General features: G+C 43.0%; 2 protein-coding genes across 9 annotated transcripts in view; one reads left to right on the forward strand and one right to left on the reverse strand.

Annotated features, from left to right (window-relative positions):
* Nucleotides 1-695: 695 nt before the first annotated feature.
* Nucleotides 696-9,753, forward strand: Aktip (AKT interacting protein). 5 transcript variants are annotated; one of them, XM_090357641.1, is made up of 10 exons: nt 696-767; nt 3,887-3,995; nt 5,237-5,442; nt 7,294-7,358; nt 7,452-7,552; nt 7,977-8,065; nt 8,143-8,241; nt 8,329-8,436; nt 9,316-9,376; nt 9,538-9,753. In XM_090357641.1, the coding sequence occupies exons 2-10, from the start codon at nt 3,954-3,956 to the stop codon at nt 9,646-9,648; spliced, it is 882 nt and encodes a 293-aa protein (XP_090213767.1). In that variant the 5' UTR covers nt 696-767; nt 3,887-3,953; the 3' UTR covers nt 9,649-9,753. The 5 variants fall into 5 exon arrangements, with proteins under 5 accessions (XP_090213767.1, XP_090213766.1, XP_090213765.1 ...); XM_090357640.1 differs by lacking the exon at nt 696-767 and adding an exon at nt 908-1,008; XM_090357639.1 differs by lacking the exon at nt 696-767 and adding an exon at nt 1,095-1,238.
* The window catches only part of Rbl2 (RB transcriptional corepressor like 2), a 71,734-nt gene continuing 54,296 nt past the window's right edge, over nt 2,297-19,734 (reverse strand). For 2 of the 4 annotated variants that reach the window (XM_090357635.1, XM_090357638.1), the window contains exon 22: nt 10,368-11,768. In XM_090357635.1, the coding sequence (XP_090213761.1) occupies nt 11,598-11,768 (171 nt within the window). In that variant the 3' untranslated portion in view covers nt 10,368-11,597. Of the gene's footprint in view, nt 2,503-5,458; nt 5,478-10,367; nt 11,769-19,734 lie in introns of those variants that run through there. The other 2 variants (XM_090357636.1, XM_090357637.1) reach the window with 2 other exon arrangements.

Genomic DNA, 19,734 nt, shown 5'->3' on the forward strand with positions numbered 1-19,734 from the left:
AGGCCGATATTAAGGGTATTTTAGCCTTCCTTGGGTTCAGTTTGGACACGAGGTTCATCTCAGAATCACCTCTTGGGATTCCACCCGGAAGAGATCGGCTTCCTGCCATTTAATAAGTCATTTGCCAGAACTTCTGAGACAACAACCGAAAGAACAAACAAGAAGCTTCTTCTCGGAGTGTGAGACGCTGAGCGAGCGCGGCGCGTCTGGAAGGCGGGTGCAGATGGCGGCCCCGGGGGCTGGAGGCTCCTCTCGCGGCGAGGGGGAAGAAGGGGCCCGGAGGCCCACAGCCGGCGGCAGCGCCCGCTGATCGGGCCCCGGGGAGGCCGGCGAGGCCGACGGGGCTGCCAGGGAGGCCGGGCCAGGTCCAGGATTTGCTCGGGTGCCTGGGCTGCCGTGGGGACTGGGCAGTAACAGGTCTCGGGGAAGGGGAGAACCGGCAGCGACGCGCGGCCTCCGGGTAGAGCAAACCCGGGGAGCGGGGTCACCCCGAGACCCAGGCCGCCCACCCGGATCTTCAGGGCTCCACAGGCTGGGGCGCCAGGCCCATCTTTCAGAGCGCCCGGGGCCGCGCTAGAGCCCGGGAGTAGGTGCTCCCTCGGAAGGAGGAATGGCGTCTTAGACCTGACGGTTCTCCCAGGCTGTGCCCGGCTCTCCGGCTCCGGCCGCAGCCCCGACGTGGCGGCCCCGCCCTGGACCTCGCCCTCGCTCTCCTGGCCGGTCCGCAGGAAAGAGAAAACCAGCCGTCACAGTCCCCGCACTGCGAGGTAACCTGCCGACATAAACCTCTCGGTCTCCATGGTGACTGGCGGACGCCGGAGCCAATGGGGTCCCAGCGCTTATTTATTTCCGCCTCGGGGGCCCACACTTCCTTGACTGACAGTTCGCGGCGGGTGCTGTTACGTAAGGGGAGGGTCGAGCGCGGCTCCACCCGAGAGGAGCCGATTTGATTGGTAGACCGAGGTACTGTCGTTCCAGCCCCTCCGGAAGAGCGCCCTTGATAGACAGGTGTGTGAGCCACTTGGAGAGGGAGCCTGAGCGGAAGCGTCCGGGCCGAGGGGCGTGGGGAGGGGCGGGGTCTGGAGCTGAGGGTAGGGTAGGGCAGGGCGGGGCGGAGAGCGGGCAGAGGCTGGGCTGTGGTGCAGCTAGAGATGCTGTCCCGCCGCGGCGGCGCTCGGCAGCCGGGACCTCTGCACTGAAGGCAGTGGGATAAGGCGTGGTGCCCCGCCGGCTGGCAGGTACGCCGGGGTCAGAGTCTCCCCCAAGCCCGGGCCGCCACCGTCCTCGGGCCCGGCATTTGTCTGCCGTGCGGGCGCTCGGCCCGGCGACGGCGGCCGCGCTGGGACACGGGGGCGGGGCCGGCACCTGTGCGGGTTCGCGGGCACCTGCCGCGCGGCGCTCGCGGACCCCGCCGTCTGCAGTCGTGTGTGAGGTGGGCCCGGCGGGCCTGAAGGAGGGAGGTGGGCCCCGCCGGCTCCGCTAGCCGCGCCCGGTCCTGCCTCCGGGGCCGGGGCCGCAGGAGAGGGGTGGGGAGCGGAGCGAGGCTTCGCCCAGCCCCGGAGGTCTCCCGGCTCCTCCGCGGAGGCGCGCGGGTCCCCGCCGGCCTTGAACTAGCTGCGAGGCCGGTACCCGGCCCCCGCCCTGCATCACCTCGGGACAGGTTTGTCCAGATTCTCTGCGTGCTCCGTGACGGGTTTCTGCCCCCGGCGAGGGCGCCTGCCCCAGCCAGCCTGTCCGAGGCCGGGGCTCTTTCCCTGACTCCTGCCCCGGCACTTCTTAAGCCCGCGTGGGGGGTGATAGGTTAGCAAGCAGCAGCAGCTAATTCCTTTCGATCCTGCCAGGCTTAGGCCGGAGGCACCGACTTCTCAGCTGTGTTTGGTTCACAGCCGCACCAGCAGAAATTCTACAATTACTCCCTGCGGACAAGGATGCAGTCTTCCTTCCCATCACGTCATGTTGTGCCGGTGGCAGGCTAAGGCATCTCATAAATTGTGTAGTTCTCTCAACAGTGCTACAGTTTTCTTATGATCTTGATGGGCAGGAACCAGTGAGCTAAAGCCTATCGCAGAGCTGAGTGGCAGCAGATACTGTCTCTTGCAAGTTTTTCATTGGATTCTTAAAGTCGGAGTCGTAGATGGTAACGTGGGGTTGAAAGTAAATTCCAGTAAATTTACAAATGGGGGGGGGTCACCTCTGTGTACTACAGAACTGCAGGTCTCCGGTCTAGGCAGGTGTGGATAGTCCTGAGAAATCAGTGTCTCGTTTTTATTTGGACCAAAAAGGAACATGCCCCACCCATTTTTTTGTGTCCTAACTTTTTTCATGGGTTATAGTCATCTTTAAAAACAGATTTGCAGAGCTACTGCATACTTATTGAATGTAAGTCAACAGGCTACTGGAAGAACTGATTTAATTACAAGGCAGCATTGTCTCTTGGAAAGCAAACAGTAATAGGCACGGATGGATGTAGCAGAGCTGGTGCCCACAGGTGAACAGAATATGCTGTTGAGAGAAAAAAAAATTGACTGCTAATGAGCTAATGCTGTACTTCTTAGAAATTGATGGAGAAGATGCCAAAAGTTTTGACTCTTTTCACCTTCACTCTTTGTATTGTTATTCAGTGTTTGTATTTAGAGCAGCTCTTGCTTAAATCCCAGCTGAGTCTGTCTGAGGGACTCACCAGAGCAGGGGAAGTCTGTTCTTACTGCTGGGGTTGGCTGCTTTTTCTTTGCTTTTTTTTCTTTTTTGTACTGACCACTTGGTTTTCGGATCTTTGAGACATGCTTTGTTATCCACTACTTGAAGCTTCCAGTGTTTGAGCAATAATCTAGCTCTTGCACTCCTCCCCCTCCTGTGTATTACGTGCAGTTCTTTAAATGCCTAATCCTGTATAGAGTTCCAAGACAGGATTCAGGTATCCCTCTTTCTCTTACTGACATTGATATGTTCAGCCGACCTTTTCTTTTTCCCCCTCTTATTTCTGTGGCTAATATGTCCGCTAGAGAGAACGATTTTATACTTGACACAACTCATTTAAAATCCTCTTAAACCAGCTACCTTCATTTGTTCCCATGATCCTGGGAACTTCTGTGTACAGTGCATTCTAATTTTGATTTCCAGATACCATGGCTAGCAGTAACTCTTGCAGTTCATATCTTCAGAATCTCTGGCATTAAAGCTCAACTGTGTTCACTTAAGTATTCTGTAGCTTGGCCCGAGATCTGGCACACAAATCTCTCCCCCAGCCTCATAGCCATGTAGCCCAAGCTTGCTTCAAATGCAAAACTCCTGCTTGACACCCAAATGCTGGTATTACAGGTGTACATCATTATACCTAGCTTTGGTGCGTGAATTCTTGAAGACATGTAAAGTTCAAGAAAATTTGAGCCCAGCTGGGCACAGTGGCTCATATCGGTAACCCTAGCTACTTAGGAGGCTGAGATCTGAGGATCACGTTCAGAGCCAGCCAGGGCAGGAAAACTCATGAGACTAATCTCCAGTTAACCTGCAAAAATCCAGAAGTGGCACTATAGCTCAGTGGTAAAAGCAGCTCTAGGACTGTGCCCAGGCCCTGATTTCAAGCCCTCTCCCTCTCCCTCTCCCTCTCCCTCTCTCTCTCCCTCTCTCTCTCTCTCTCTCTCCTCTCTCTCTCTCCTCTCTCTCTCTCCCCCCTCTCTCTCTCTCCCCCCTCTCTCTCTCCCCTCTCTCTCTCTCCCCTCTCTCTCTCTCCCCTCTCTCTCTCTCTCCTCTCTCTCTCTCTCCTCTCTCTCTCTCCTCACAGAAGTTGCCTACAAACATTTCCTGAGCTTTTGTATCTAATAACATACTAGTTTTTAACCTCAAAGTTTTAACTGTTAGCTATATTTGTTTCTCCTTTGGTTTCAAGGTGAAGTGAATGCTGAGGACAGAAGCATTTGATGACAAAGACCACTGAATTTTTTTGAGAATACGTTATGAACCCTTTGTGGAGCATGTCTACAAGTTCTGTACGAAAAGTAGGTATAATTAATAACAAAGCCATTTGCTTCCTTGTCAAAAAAGGGTCGGAGGGGCCGGGAGTTTGGCCTAGTGGTAGAGTGCTTGCCTAGCGTGCACGAAGGCCCGGGTTTGATTCCTCGGTACCACATACATAGAAAAGGGCTGGAAGTGGTGCTGTGGCTCAAGTGGTAGAGTTCTAGCCTTGAGAAAAGTCCAAGGACTGTGCTCAGGCCCTTAGTTCAAGCCCCATGACATGACTAGGAAAAAAATTAAATTAAAAAAAAATGGTCAGAGTGAATACTTATGTTTCAGAGTCACCTGTTGTCTTAGAAAAATTATCTGGTTTGTATAGTTTTTTATTTGAGAAAATCTCGTTCACTAGAGTCAGTTTACCAGGATGAAACTGCATCTTGAAGAGAAATACTGATAATCACAATTCTAAAATTATGTTCATTTAGATTATATATACACATGATGTAATTATTATGCACCACTGCAATAGACTTTAAAGACTGAATATTTAGAGAAGCTTTGGGAAAGGTCAGTTCAATATTGGTCAAGTTAGACGTGAAATTTTTTCTATATAAAATTTCTTTAAAACAAAATTTTCTCTTGGGAAAGTTTAAAATGTGCACACAGAAGAAAATAAAAATAACCCATAATTATACCTCTAAGACTATGTCATTGTCACCTGTTTTTTTTAATGTCTACATAATCCACACACTTTTTTTTGGTGCCAGTCCTGAAGCTTGAACTCATGGCCTGAGCCCTGTCCCAGATTTTTTTGCTAAAGGCTAGTGCTCTGCCACTTGTATTCCACTTAAAGCTTTTTGGTGGTTAATTGGAGTTAAAACTCCCATAAATTTCCTTGTTCAGACTGGCTTTGAACTGTGATCCTGAAATCTCAACCTCCTGAATACCTAGTATTACAGGTGTAAGCTATAATTCATTTTTTTTTTCTTTTTTGGTCAGTTATGGGGCTTGAACTCTGGGCCTGGGTGTTGTCTCTGAACTCTTCAGCAGCTTAAGGCTACCACCCTACCCCCAAGCCACAGCCCCGATTTGGGTTTTCTGTTGACTAATTGGAGATAAGAGTCTCATTGACTTTAGTGCCCAGAATGGCTTTGAACTGAGATCCTCAGATCTCAGCCTCCTGAGATTACAGGAGTGAGCCACCGCACCTAGCCATGATTTACTTTTTGTACTGTGTGATTTAAGAATTACCCTAACACTTTCTTAACAATTTCCTCTCGAATAGAGATCTGATGGTGAAGAGAAGACATTGACAGGGGATGTGAAAAACAGTCCTCCACGAACTGCACCAAAAAAACAGCTGCCTTCTATTCCCAAAAATGCTTTGCCCATAACAAAGCCAACATCACCTGCCCCAGCGACACAGTCAACAAATGGCACACATGCTTCTTATGGACCCTTCTATCTGGAGTATTCTCTTCTTGCTGAATTGTAAGTTCTTGACAGGCTACTGGTTTCAGATTGACCTTTTGAAGGAGAAAAATGCGTTTATTTGGATTGATAAATCTTGGAAGTTCAACACATTCCTTTCTTGCTCCATTTTCAAATGTAAGAAGAAACTAAGATTTATGGAGAACCTATACTAACTCAGGAGCTTGGTAACTTAATTTTGATATGAGGTAGTTCACTTCTTAAAGGCTTCATTGGGCAGTAACAGGGTGGCAGTTTTTTGGGTCAGTCCCATTAGAAGATTGAGTTCCATTTTGGTTACCTTGTAGGAGGCATCCTGACAGACTGAGGAGATCCTACCAGTAGGGAATGAAGGGTTGGGAAACCAGACTTTAAGGATCAGCAATTGAAAGAACTGGAACTGCTGGCTTGGAGCATACTTAAAGCTGTTTTCATAATTGAAGGTCTGTTATTAGGAGTATGACTGACTTGGCATGATTTCCAAGGCAGGGCTTGCAGTGATAAGTATTTGGGATTATGTAGGTAAGCCATAAAAGTCTGTACCTGCATTGAAGTTGTATTTTACCAGACGGCAAGGACCTGAGCACTGTGCAGAGCTGTTAGTGATAGCACGATGCTTGGCACAGAGTCACAATGGATTCAAGGGGCATTTGTTTTGAGTCTGGAGATTCAGTTCTTCCCTCACATAAAAATTCCTCTGTGTTAGCCAGACCCTGGTATCTTACACCTGTAAGCATAGCTACTGGGGAGGCTGAGATCTGAGGATTGTTTAAAGCCAGCCTGGACAGGAAAGGCTGTGATACTATCTCCAATTAACCACCAGAAATGGAGCTGTGGCTTTAAGTGGTAGGCTACTAGCCTTGAGTGAAAAAGCTCAGGCACCTCACCAGGCCCTAAGGTTCAAGCCTCCCATAGTGGTCAAAAATATTTCCTCTATGTTGCAGTTATTGTAAAATCATCCTGGGTGCCCCTCCCTCAGTGCACTCTTGTGATAACGGTCACAGGGTCTAAGGTCCTAGTGTAACTGGCTGGTATGACGTAGTAGCAATGGTCCTTTGAGCTTTATAATGGAGGTCTTGTGCTTGGTGCTGGGCAGTGAGCAGTACTATAGGCTCCTATTGTGAGTCTGCTGTATGCTACAACATGAAATTGCCTTTGCTTTCAAACCTCACTATAGCCAGATATATCTGGTAGCCATGCTGCTGTTGACATGCTGAACTTCAGTGACTTCAAAATGGAATAAATAACTTGGAAAATGCTTAAAAATGTGTTCGCAATTAGGCAATAAAAAGGCCAATAAAAGACTTCTAAGGATTGGCAGGTGTTTTAGGGGCAAAGGTCAGCATTATTCAAGGTAGAATCACAGCTAGCTGCAGTTACCAAGAAGAGCATGATTGTTTGTCAGTGGGTCACTAGGTCCCAGCAAAGCCTTTATCAGGATATTTGCCTTTTCTTAGTGCTGACACCCACTGTGCCCTATTCTAATGAGGCCCTCAGAGTTCAGGCATCCTTATTTGGGAGCTGTATACACATAATGCCTACCCAACACCATATATCAAAGCACTTTCCTCTGTCATGGTATCTGGTGAGCCAGACTCAAAAGTGTAAGTGATGAGATCTTAAGTTACCTAGAACATTTGAAAGTTTTCTTTTCCAAATTAATTTTTATTTAATATACCTAAAGTGTAGAAATTAGTACAAATTACTGAAGCCCAAAAGAGAACTGCTGTTACTAAGCTGGTAAGTGGAGGTGAGTTGTGGCAGGTGGAGACTGATGACCTGGGGATCAGCTTCCTCTGGAAAGTAAATGTGTTTTGATTTACATGTGTTTTTGACATCATATAGTTAATAACTATGCTGCTTTCCTTTTAGCACCTTGGTTGTGAAGCAAAAGTTACCAGGAGTCTATGTGCAGCCATCTTACCGTTCCGCATTAAGTAAGATAAGGATTCATTCTGAATTTTTAGCACGGTTGGTTGTTCTAACATGTATTTAGGCCTTTACCATGTTGATTTTTTTTTTCCTTGCAGTGTGGTTTGGAGTGATATTTATACGGCATGGGCTTTATCAAGATGGTGTATTCAAGTTCACAGTTTACATCCCTGATAACTATCCAGATGGTGACTGTCCAGTAAGTAGGAGATATAGACTAACCTCATTTATGGGGCTCCATTCTCTGATAGATTTAAAGGCCTACAGATTTCTTGGTTCTTTTCCTCACCTAATATGTTTAATGGTCAGTTTCCTAAGAAGTTAATTTTCCCTGTCGTGGGAGGATGTGATGCTTTGTTGCATCTTCTATGACACTAATCTGCCTGTAGTTTCATCATTTTCTGATTAGGGTGAGCCTGGAGCCTGTGTAGCAGTTCTGTTACCATCCTCAGACAGTCACTTTAGTTTTACCAGATAATGGCTACTTAAAACTGTCTGTGGCAGCTCTGTAACTGTAACAGCATAACTGTTAAGCTGTCTTGGGACTTCTTTGATGACTACTATCTCTAGGGATTTAATAAGCACTACCACCTTCATTAAAGAACCCATCTCTTTAAATACAGCGCTTGGTGTTTGATATTCCTGTCTTCCACCCGCTAGTTGATCCCACCTCAGGTGAAATGGATGTAAAGAGAGCATTTGCAAAATGGAGGTTAGTATATCAGTGATCTTTCCATGATATTTGATGGCAGGAGTGAGCCTCAGTAATCACACCCTGTTTCTCTTCAGGCGGAACCATAATCATATTTGGCAAGTTTTAATGTATGCCAGGAGAGTCTTCTACAAGATTGATACAACAAGCCCCCTAAACGCAGAAGCTGCAGTACTGTATGTAACTTTCATTATTTAAGATTAACATTAAGATGCAGCTGAAGTATATTAAGTTGGTAACTTCTATCTAAATATTTAACACAGATATGAAAAGGATGTTCATCTTTTTAAAAGTAAAGTGGTCGACAGTGTTAAGGTGTGTACTGCTCGCTTGTTTGACCAACCTAAAATTGAAGACCCCTACGCAATTAGGTAAGTGGCACAGCATCTAGATAAACTATGCTTTGCACTTCATTTTCCAGTGACTTTAGAATAAGGACTTAAAAGGAATGTACAATTTGTTAACCTACAGCTTATCTTAATTTCTAACGCTGCCTGAGCTCTTTCCTTAAAAAAGCCTTGCATTATTTGAACATTGTACCAACAGCAGCATATCTAAGTGACTTTGGCTTCCTGAAGACTTTGTAATATGCTCATTCATCTGTGAGGCCTTTCCATGAGCAGCTGTGGCTGCTGCTCTCAAACCACTCAAACCCTGGAGACATTCAGACCTGGTGTGGGGAGGGACACTAAGTAGTGTAAGCATGGCAGGTGCCTGTAGCACTGTGTTTGATCTTGGGAAGAGAACAGCTGGAGAGGATGGTGATTTCACTCTGGTAGTCTTAGTACTACTGGGAAGGGAGCATAGTGTAAGTGCTAAAACATGGGTTTAGTAAGTGAATTGCTTAGCTTCAGCATGACCCAGAGCAATTACTGTCTAACTGTGCCTTGCTTTCTTTATCCTTAAATAATAGTATTTCAGGGGCTGATATGAGGATTGAAGAGGTAAACCAGTCTAAGAGAAAGCTACATGGAAAAAAATGAACTAGACACCTAAAAACAAGTAATAGAGTGCTGGATGTTACCTAGAAAGCCAAGAGACCTGAGGCCCTGAGTTTAAACTCCAGTAATGAGTACACACACACACACACAAACAAAAATAAGAAGCCTATGTGTTGATAACTAAAGATTACTCTTTAAAAGTATTCTTCCTCATTAAGTTTTGTTAGCATTGTCTTTTTACTTTAAAAAGTGGATGTTATATAGATTTAGAAAGCCAAAAACTGCTTTTAATACTTTATGTCCCTAAAGCTTTTCTCCATGGAATCCTTCTATTCATGATGAAGCCAGAGAGAAGATGCTGACTCAGAAAGTAAGTCAATAACCAACTCAGAAACTGTTCGCTCCCTGTTTCTTTAAAATGTCTTCTTCATTGGAGTTGGAATAACACACAGATAATGTTTTGGGAACCAGTCTTACATCCTGAACTCTCCTCACCAATCCTTTTTATGTCTGTTTTTTCATTGTGCCTAGAAGAAGCCTGAAGAACAGCACAATAAAAGTGTTCATGTTGCTGGCCTGTCATGGGTAAAGCCTGGTTCAGTACAGCCTTTCAGTAAAGAAGAGAAAACAGTAGCAACTTAAGAAATGGTGAATCTGGTGCACCATGCACTTTCCTGCTGGACTATGGCCTAGTTAAAGCTGACTAATGGCAAGGATGGCCTGAAGAGTAAACTGTGTGAACTGTGACTGGGTATCAGTGTTTTCCATGTATGCATTGGTTCAATCAGCAGGTTGTGGAAACCTCTTGTTAAGCAATGTGTTACTTCTGTTAGGAGTGTCTTAGGGTGGTTATTTAGTACAATACTCCAAATTATTGGGGACCTTGAGACTTAAGTATTTTTCTGAATATAATGCTAAAAGGTAAGTTGCATTTGTTTAATAGAGAAGATGGGAAATTGGCACTGCACTACTTGTTTTTAAACTGCTCATGTTGGTTGTACAGTTTAGGATATAGAAAGGACAGATATAGAGACAAATTTCAGAGCTTGGCACTTTCAAGTGGAAAATAGTTTGAATTTCAGTTTTGGGCCTATTGTCTTACTGACTTATAAACTGAGGTCTCTGAGAAATGTTAGAAAACTGAGTGGAATTCAGAATGCTTGTTGTTGTTGTTTTTTAAGGCAAATTACTGTATTTTTATGGTAGAAGGAAAATAAGTGTTAAAACAGTTTCTAGTGAAGTCAGATATTTAAATGATGAATGACTAATGTGTTCAGTAGAGACAAAATAAACCAATAAATGATTGCTCTTTGTCATTTATGCAGGAAACTAAATGCCTTTTCTTAATATAACTAAACAAATTAATTTATAAATGCTTTATTGAAAAATACACTTATTTTCATATAAAATTACAGTAGCAGTTAAGTTCTTGGAGGCTTTATAGTTTTGCTGAACACTATTCTACTTGAATAGTGTAAGTTCCATATTTCCTTTAGAACAATATGAAGTTACCTAGTAACTTTGGTTATACTGATTCAATTTACAATTGAATTTTCTCCCTAATAAGATTACTGCTGGATCAATAGTGATTAATAAAGGTATGTATAGATAATTCAGTAGCTGTTAAATACTCTTCTAACTTAATATAAGTGGCACTATGAACTAATAAAAACCTACATTCTCCAACCTATTAGAAACAGACCCAAAGATATTATATGTCTTTTGGATAACTACATGCTAAAGCAAGAGGTCACACTTTTTCATATTAGTCCCCTAGCTCAATTTAAAAATCGTTTCCTTAGTCTGCTGATGACCCTTATATAACAACAATAACAAAAAACACTGGAGAATTTGAAGTACATGCCCAAAAGATGGCTCTGGGGCATTAACAATTTTATAAAAGTACAAAAACATTAAAGAAAATATTGGCTGATTAGCCTATAAGTTTTGTACTTAATAGTTCACATTGTAGAAAGTGCCATCACAAATATGTAGCAAAATCTGGGTTACAAAATCACGCATTTTACCACCCTAAAGTGCCACCGCATACACAGGTTCACTGAGACATTGCACAACTTTCAACGACTGGGGAAGGGGAAAAGTGCATAGAGGGGAGTGGGAGACTCAGGCTAGTGGGCCGGAACTTCCCTTGTCTTCTATTTTGTGAACATAAAACTCTTACCGAGTGTGTGGGGGCAAAATTAAGTTTTCCTTACCATAAAGGACTAGTGCTGATCATAAACAGGAATGAGTTTGAAATAGTTCCTCTGCTATAGTCTGTCAGCAGAGATCTGTGAGTTCATTCTCTAGTATTTGTAAAAGTTTGTCAAAGAGCTAAAAGTCACTGGACTCTGAGCAGTGTTGATACTAAGTACTAAACAAAGGAGTAAAAGGCAGTTGGGACAAATAAAAATATCCAAAGGATATTGGAAGGAATAAAATCAGTTTCTCACCAAAATATCCCTTCCTGTTTCTAACAGGCTATAATTACTTTGTGAGATTAAAGAAAAGGCCTGTGTCTTCTAGCATGCATCTGACTAGCAGCAGTGAATGATGCTGCTGAACAGTTGGTGCAACAGCACAGACTAACCTCAGTGGGAACCTCGGTCATTAGCTACGTCTTGGAGACGGCGTAATAGAGCAGAATGATTTTCTGGGCAGATTCTTTTTGCTGGTGATTCACTTCCATCGTCCAAGATAATCCCTCTCTTTTTTGTTGGAGTTTCTCCTGTCCGTATCATACTGTTGATTTCTCTTAGTCTCTATGGTAGGAGAAAATGGATGGAAAAACTTTAAAATGCTAATACATGTAAATCAGTATTAAGTCAAAGAATCTCAAATGAGCCAAGCAGTTTACCTCAAATTATCTTTAAAAAAATGCTAAATGATACATTCTGTCAGCTTCACTCCTCTGCTTGCTGAAACTACTGACCCTTTGAGTGGAGGTAGTAATCTATTTTGTAAACAAGCTTCATCGTTTTTAAACATTCTGTGCATGTCTACATTGTAGTAGTTCACAAAATTATGCTAGTGTGCTTTATTGTGCAAACTAGGGCTTGAACTCGGGGCCTGGGTACTGTCCCTTAGCTTTCTTGCTCAAGGCTGTGTTCTACCATTTGAGCCACAGCTTTACTGCTGGCTTTTTGCTGGTTAATTGGACATAAGAATCTCACAGACTTTCCTGCTCGGGCTAGGCTTTGAACTATAATTCTTAGATCTTAGCCTCCTGAGTAGTTGGGATTTCAGGTGTGAGCCTCTGGTGTCTGGCTAAATTTATGACTTCTTTAAAGACAGCTATAGAACATCATACTGCCATGTTTCATCTTACACATGCATTATCTTTTTTTTTTTGCCAGTCCCAGGCTTGAGCTTAGGGCCTGAGCACTGTCCTTGGGCTTACCAAAGGCTCTACCACTTGAGCCACAGCACCACTTCCAGCCTTTTTCATGTATGTGGTACTAAAGGAATGAACCCGGGTCTTCATGCATGCTAGGCAAGCACTCAACTGTAAGACCAAACTCCCTGCCCCCATTATCTTATTTTAAAACGAGCATTTCAGCTGGGTACCCGTGGTTCACACCTGTAATCCTAGCTATATAGGAGGATTGAAGTTTGAAGCCAGCCCATGCAGAAAGTCCAGGAGATCTATCTCCAGTTAACTATCCAAATAGGGAGGAAGGGGCATGCATGGGCTCAAGTCCCAGCAAGCAACCCCAGCCAGCGCAAGGCCCCGAGTTGAGGCTCCAGTGCCCACCTCCTGACCCCTGGAGCATGGTCCTCTGTATTTTTCTCTCCCTTCACTCAATCCTTTTTTTAGAAACCCATCTCAACCAGAATTTTTGTAGAGAAGTTTTAATTCATTGAAAATAATGAGCTAGAAAGCACTGATTAGTTATCCTGAACTAGAAAGCACTGACAAGTTATCCTAAGAATTGAGACACTATCCAAATTACATTGTGTGCTCTTGGAACCTTGATGGAAGAAAGGTACTGTCATAGTGTTAGGGGCAGGAGCTCTTCTGTACCTTCAGCATTGTTTCTTCCAGTATGCTGCCACATTCTCTAGTAGTTTGTTGGTTATAATTTTAACATGAGTATCTCACCCATGTTTCCCTATTGAGAATATCCATGAAAAATTTAGTTTAGAAATGTCAAATGTGGAGGTATAGAAATGGTGAATCCTTACAGGTTCATCACTGCACTTCAGTTGTGGCCAGTCCTTTCTTTAAAAGCTAGTTCTCTAAAAAACTTTTGGCATAAATTGTCCAAATATTTACAGCATGCATATAATATACTTTGATTAAATCCATTCTATTACCCTCAACTCCTTTCCTTCCCCTTAAAGGGTTTTAGTAGGTTTCATGAATCCTTTTTCATATAGTGCTCTTCTAGAACATCATCTCGTCGTCTTTACCCCTCTTCCATGTACTGCTCCCCTCAGCAGTTCCCCATTAGTCATATTTACAATCATTTCCTTCCCATCCCTTCTGGGTGAGCTATATCCCTAGTGCAACATTTTTACTCCTTACTTTGAAATGATAAACATATTTGAGATTTTAAGTTAAAACATTGTTCGTTTGGCTAGCATATATAGTTTCAGAACTTTTTCTTTTAGGTGATACTGCCATTTGAACGTTAGTCCTTGCAGATGCTATTCAAGCATGCCATTGAGTCCAGCTCCTGTTTCTGTGCCTTTTTTTGGGGGGTGGGGGGGTCAGTCATGGGGCTTGAACTCTGGGTCTGGGTGCTGTCCCTGAGCTCTTCAGCTCAAAGCTAGCACTATAGCAATTGAACCACAGTGCCACTTCCAATTTTCTGGTGGTTAACTGGAGATAAGAGTCTCACAGACTTCTCTATGCCCAGTCTGGCTTTGAACCATGATCCTCAGATCTCAGCCTCCCGAGTAGGACTACAGACGTGAGCTACCAGCACATGGCTGTTGCACTATTTTTGAGATGTAATTTGTTATATAAAATTATACAATATAAGTTTCTATATAATGTATACTTAAAACATCTTTTTTTTAGGAATTCAATTTCAGGGCCTGAGTGCTGTCTGTGAGCTGCCTTTTGCTCTAGGCTAGTGCTCTACCATGAATCATTGCTCCACTACCAGCTCTTTCAGCAGTTAGATGGCAATAAGAGTCTCAGATTTTCCTGCCCAGGCTGGCTTTAAACTGTCTCCTGAATAGTTAGGATTACAAGTATAAGCAGCTGACCCCCTGGCTTAGATACTTTTGTACAAATAGTATATTGGTGAACTTTGTGATGCTGATTCCATATGTATGTACAAATTATATAATACACAACGTTCAGTTACACATTACAGCATAGTAAAAACAAGTGTATTTTGTGTGTGTGTGAAATTGGGGTTTGAACTGGGGACTTAAAGCTTGCTATGCATGTGCTCTTAAACGTAAGCCAGTAAACCATGCTTTAAAAAAAAAAATTATGCGCCGGGAGTTTGGCCTAGTGGTAGAGTGCTTGCCTAGCATGCAAAGAGATCCTCTGTAGCACATGTGTAGAAAAAAAAAAAAGCTGAAAGTGATGCTGTGACTCCAGTGGTAGAGGAGCCTTGAGGAAAGCCTAAGGACAGTACTCAGGCCCTGAGAGTTCAAGCCCCAGGACTAGCCCCCCCCCCAAAAAAAAATTTGAGGGGTCGGGAGTTTGGCTTAGTTGTAGAGTGCTTGCCTAGTATGCACAAAGACCTGGGTTCGATTCCTCGGTACCACATACATAGAAAAGGCTGGAAGTGGTGCTGTGGCGCCAATGGTGGAATGCTCGCCTTGAGAAATCCAAGGACAGTGCCCAGGCCGAGTTCAAGCCCCACGAATGGCAAAAAAAAAAAAAAAAAAGTGCTAGTTCTGGAGCCTGAATTTGGACAGTGTGCTCAAGCCTACTGCTCTACAACTTGAGCCACAACTCCCAGCTTCTTTTGGCAGTTAACTGGAGATGAGCTCTTGGACTTTCCTGCTTCAGACCACAATCCTCAGATATCAACCCTCTGAGTAGCTAAGATTACAGCCATCAACTATCAGGTTTGTCCATTCCTTTTCGTTTCCTTCTGTTGTTGGGAATGACAGGCACATGCCACTGTGCCCATTTTTGAGATAGGGTTTCATTTCTGGAGTTAGGCCATCATCCTAGACTGCTAACTTCCTATCTGTGCTTCCCATCAAAACTTGGATGACAGGCTGTACAAAGTACTGTACAAAGCCTTTTCTATTGAGGTGATGTGTCATGAACATTTTTGCTTGGGCTGGTCTGTAACTACAAGCCTCATGTCAGTCTCCTTAGCTGGGATGACAGTTGTGTGCTACATGTAGCTACTAGTTAAGATTGAGATCTTGTAAACTTTTGGACTGGGCTGTCATCAAACCATTATCTTCATGATATGCACCTCCCAGGTATCTAGGATTACAGGCATGTACCACTAACACCTCGCCATTTGTAAGTGGTTATTCCAAAATGAAATGAAAATATCCTAGATTCTCCAGAAATATCTATTAGTATTCCTATTAATATTCCACTAAACAAGAGTATATACTTCCGTTTTTCAAGGAATAGATTTATACCTGGAAATTAGTATATCACTGAGGTTTTGGGGTTTTTTTTAAGATGGCACACTTAAGCACCACTTAGAATACCTGTATAGTCAGGTTGTTTTAGATCTTCCCCTATGAGTATATATCGATCTGCTGTATCTTTTTATGGTATGCCTTTCTCTACATAACACCTCCAGGTGTTGAGTACTATAAGTAATACTACTATATATTCTTCAGGCAGCACCACTCACTGAAGAAGCCCTTAAAATGTCACGTCAGTCTGCATCTTGACTTGGTGTGATAGTGGAGGACTCTTTCTTCCTGATGATATAATTGTTACAGACAGGCTATTGGCCCGAGCCGCTACTCCTTTTGTAGTATTCTCCCTTGGACTCTTGTTTGTGTTGGAATTTCTTCTGACATCTACCCAGGTGGTGATATTGTAGAAGCGGGATTCATATCCACTGCGGTGGCTGCTTAACCCATTACTTCCCCCCCCCCACACACACACTTTGGCTGGTCCTGGGACTTGAACCCAGGGCTTAGGCACTGTCCTTGGACTACCACTTGAACCATAGCACTACTTCCAGCTTTTTCTGACTAGTTTATTGGAGGTAAGAGTTTATGGACTTTTCTGCCCCAATTGGCTTCGAACGGTGACCCTCAGATCTTAGCCTCCTGATAGCTAGGATTACAGATGTAAGCCACCAGTGCCCAGCCTTGTTTAACCTTTTTTAACCAAAATATGTAACAAAAAATGTTTTCCCTCATTAAAGTTTAAACAAAAAAACTTCATCTTTCTTAGTGTATAGTTCTGCATGTCTGCACAAATATCACCTGTATAACTATATAATAGATGCATTTTCTTAAAAAATTTCTTCATGCCCTCCTATGATATCTATCTACCCTCAAGCAACCCCTGGTGTTTCCTGTTTCTCTAGTTTGTCTTTTCTGGAACATCACAGAAATAGAATCATGTCCTAAGTAGCTGATTCTAGTGTATTTCACTTTAGCATTAAATGCATTTTGGCGGGGAGGGGACAGTACTGAGGTTTGAACTCAGAACGCCAAACACATGCCTATTGAACTATGCCTCCAGCCCTTTCTTGAACTTTTTTGATAGCACTGGAGAAGTTTGAACTCAGAGCATACCTCACAGGAGTTGTACTGCTTGAGCTCTCAGTTGTGAAGGGGGCTGAACTTCTCTGCCTCAGCTGACATCACTATGATCTCCCAGTAACAGGATTATAGATGTGACAACTGCCATCCAGATGAATTTTTTTATTACATTGTCTATACTGTACTGCAAGTTAATCTATTAAAAAGTTGAATATTTCAGAAGGCTTTTAAGAAAAATTTGGTGCTTAAGAATAAGGTTATTTTTTTTTTATTTTTTTTTGGTGCCAGTCCTGGGCTTGAGCTCAGGGCCTGAGCACTGTCCTTGGACTTTCTCAAGGCTAGAACTCTACCACCTGAGCCTCAGCACCACTTCTGGCTTTTTTCTATGTATGTGGTACTGAGGAATCGAACCCGGGTCTTCGTGCATGCTAGGCAAGCACTCAACCACTAAGCCAAACTCCCGGCCCCAAGAATAAGGTTATTATGGGCTGGGAGTTTGGCCTAGTGGTAGAGTGCTTGCCTAGCATATGCACGAAGACCCGGGTTCGATTCCTTGGTACTACGTACTTAGAAAAAGCCAGAAGTAGTGCTGAGGCTCAAGTGGTAGAGTTCCAGACTTGAGAAAAATCCAAGGACAGTCCTCAGGCTCTGAGCTAAAGCTCAGGACTGGCAAAAATAAGGTTATTAGAAATGGAGCTATAACATCCCCAAAACAATCCCCAGATCCTGAATTCAAACCCAAGGACTGGTAAAAAACAGTCTTGTGCTGGGAGCAGTGGCTCTTGCTTATAAACCTAGCTAATTAGGAGGCTGAGATCTGAGGATCATGGTTCAAAGGCAGCCTGGGCACTAAAATAAAAGTCCGTGAGACTCTCATCACAAATTAACCACTAGAAAACTGGAAGTGGCGCTATGGCTTCAAGGGTAGGGGCGGTAGCCTTAAGCTCAAGAGCTTATGGACAAGGCTCAGGCCCAGAGTTTAAGCCCCACTACCAAAAAAACCCAAAAACAATTTTTTTTTTTGCCAGTCCTGGGCTTGAGCTCAGGGCCTGAGCACCGTCCTTGGACTTTCTCAAGGCTCTAGAGCTCTACCACTTGAGCCTCAGCACCACTTCTGGCTTTTTTTTTTTTCCTATATGTGGTACCGAGGAATCTAACCCGGGTCTTCATGCATGCTAGGCAAGCACTTTAACCACAAGGCCAAACTCCCGGCCCCACCAAAAACAATCTTATGTGAATAAAAGTTTTCCATTTGGCATGTAATATCTAGGAATGAGATTAACTGGTTTATTGATAAGGTAATTTTAGTCTGTGGCTTTTTTTTTTGACCAGGCTTTGCCTTGAACTCAGGGCCTGAGCACTATCCTTGGGCTTTCTCAAGGCTAGAGCTCTACCATCTGTGCTACAGCACTGAGGAATTAAACCCAGGCCTTCATGCATGCTAGACGAGAGCACTCTATCATTAAGCCAAACTCCCGGCCCCAAGTCTGTGGCTCTTAAACAGGAAAAAAAAAATTTTGTATTATCTCAGTGTGAACTCAGGGCCTCATGTAAGTCACTGGAGACACACTCCAGGCCTAAACTTTTTTTTTTTTGGGGGGGGGGGGGTTAGGAGGGTGCCAGAGGTACAGGAGCTTGATCTCGGGGCTTTATGCTGTACTGAGCTATGCATGTAGCTTTGCATTTTGCTGGTCTTCTGGACTTTTTTCTGCCTAGGTTTTTTTTTGAACTTGCAGTCCTCCAGATCTCAGCTTCCTGAATAGCTAGCATTATAGGCATAAGCCACTGATGCCCAGAAACGAAAACAATTTTCAAACAGCAGGAGGATCATACTATATGATTTCAGGATTTTAAATAAGGCAAAAGAGTGTAGGGTTGATAGTTTAAGAAATATAGACAATCTATGAGGTCCAGTTGCAGACCATGTGTATTGTTCAACTGAGCAAGAATGCAGGGTTCTATAGCTCCAGTAGTAACACACATACACAAAAATTTTCTTTATTGTAGTTCCTTGCTTTTTCATATAAATTTTAGAATCAGTTTATTACAAGTAATTAGGAGAAAATTACCTTGTTTTCCAATTTATAAACATTTTTTCCTCAGGCCTTCATGTCTTTCCCTCCTCTTAATTTCTGATACTATATATACAGGTTCTTAAAATTTGATTTTTCAATGCTATAATATAGTATTGCATTTTAGTTTCACATACTGGTTGAATAATTTTAATAGTTCCAGTAACGTTTATAGGTTCTTCATGGGTTAAATTTTGGATATACAATTTGATATGCCTTCTTTATTTTGCCTTATTGCACATGAACAGAGATGAGAACATACTTCTAATCTTAGGGGAAAGCACCCTGTGTTTTACCATTAAAGATGATGATGTCTATAAGTATTTTGGCATGTTCATTATTAACTTCTCTCAGGAAGTTCTTTGGGAGATTTTACATGTATGAATGTTAGATTTTCAGACATTTTCTTCAATTATTAAAATACTTGTTTCTACTTTATCAAACATTAAGAAAATGTCATTTCTATATAAAATGTACAAGGTTTGGCTAGGCTTAAAGTTTTGAGAAGAGAGTTTTAAACTAGAAATTTCTAGGGCTGTATGTTCTATATTTAGGTCTTTCAAGGCATTTGTTTTACCTGTGTTGTCACATTTATTGATTAAAAAAATTAACTCTCAACATTCTGGACATATATATTTGGTAATTTGTTTCCCCTGGGAAGTCTACATAGAGGTGTATCAAAAAACATTTCTCCAATTTTCTATTTCACTGATTTTTTTTTTTTTACTTGAAAGTTGAGGCCACTAATCGGACATTTTTAAGTGTTCTTCCTTTTTAACACTGCTTTACTAGCTGTATCCCACAGATTTTAATCTTTTTGATTCTTTTATATAAAATACTGTAAAATTTCTCTTGTGTGTTTTCTGATTCATAGAAATCGGTGACTTCCAAAAATTAATTTTTCCAGACATCATTCCTGTTTGATTAAATGCCATCATGTCCAGAAGAAATATATTACTAGCATCCCTTAACTTAGTTTCCTGAGGTAGTAACT

Source organism: Megascapheus bottae, chromosome 24 (assembly GCF_031878675.1).
Source record: "Megascapheus bottae isolate mThoBot1 chromosome 24, mThoBot2.hap1, whole genome shotgun sequence".
Classification (NCBI taxonomy): Eukaryota; Metazoa; Chordata; class Mammalia; order Rodentia; family Geomyidae; genus Megascapheus; species Megascapheus bottae.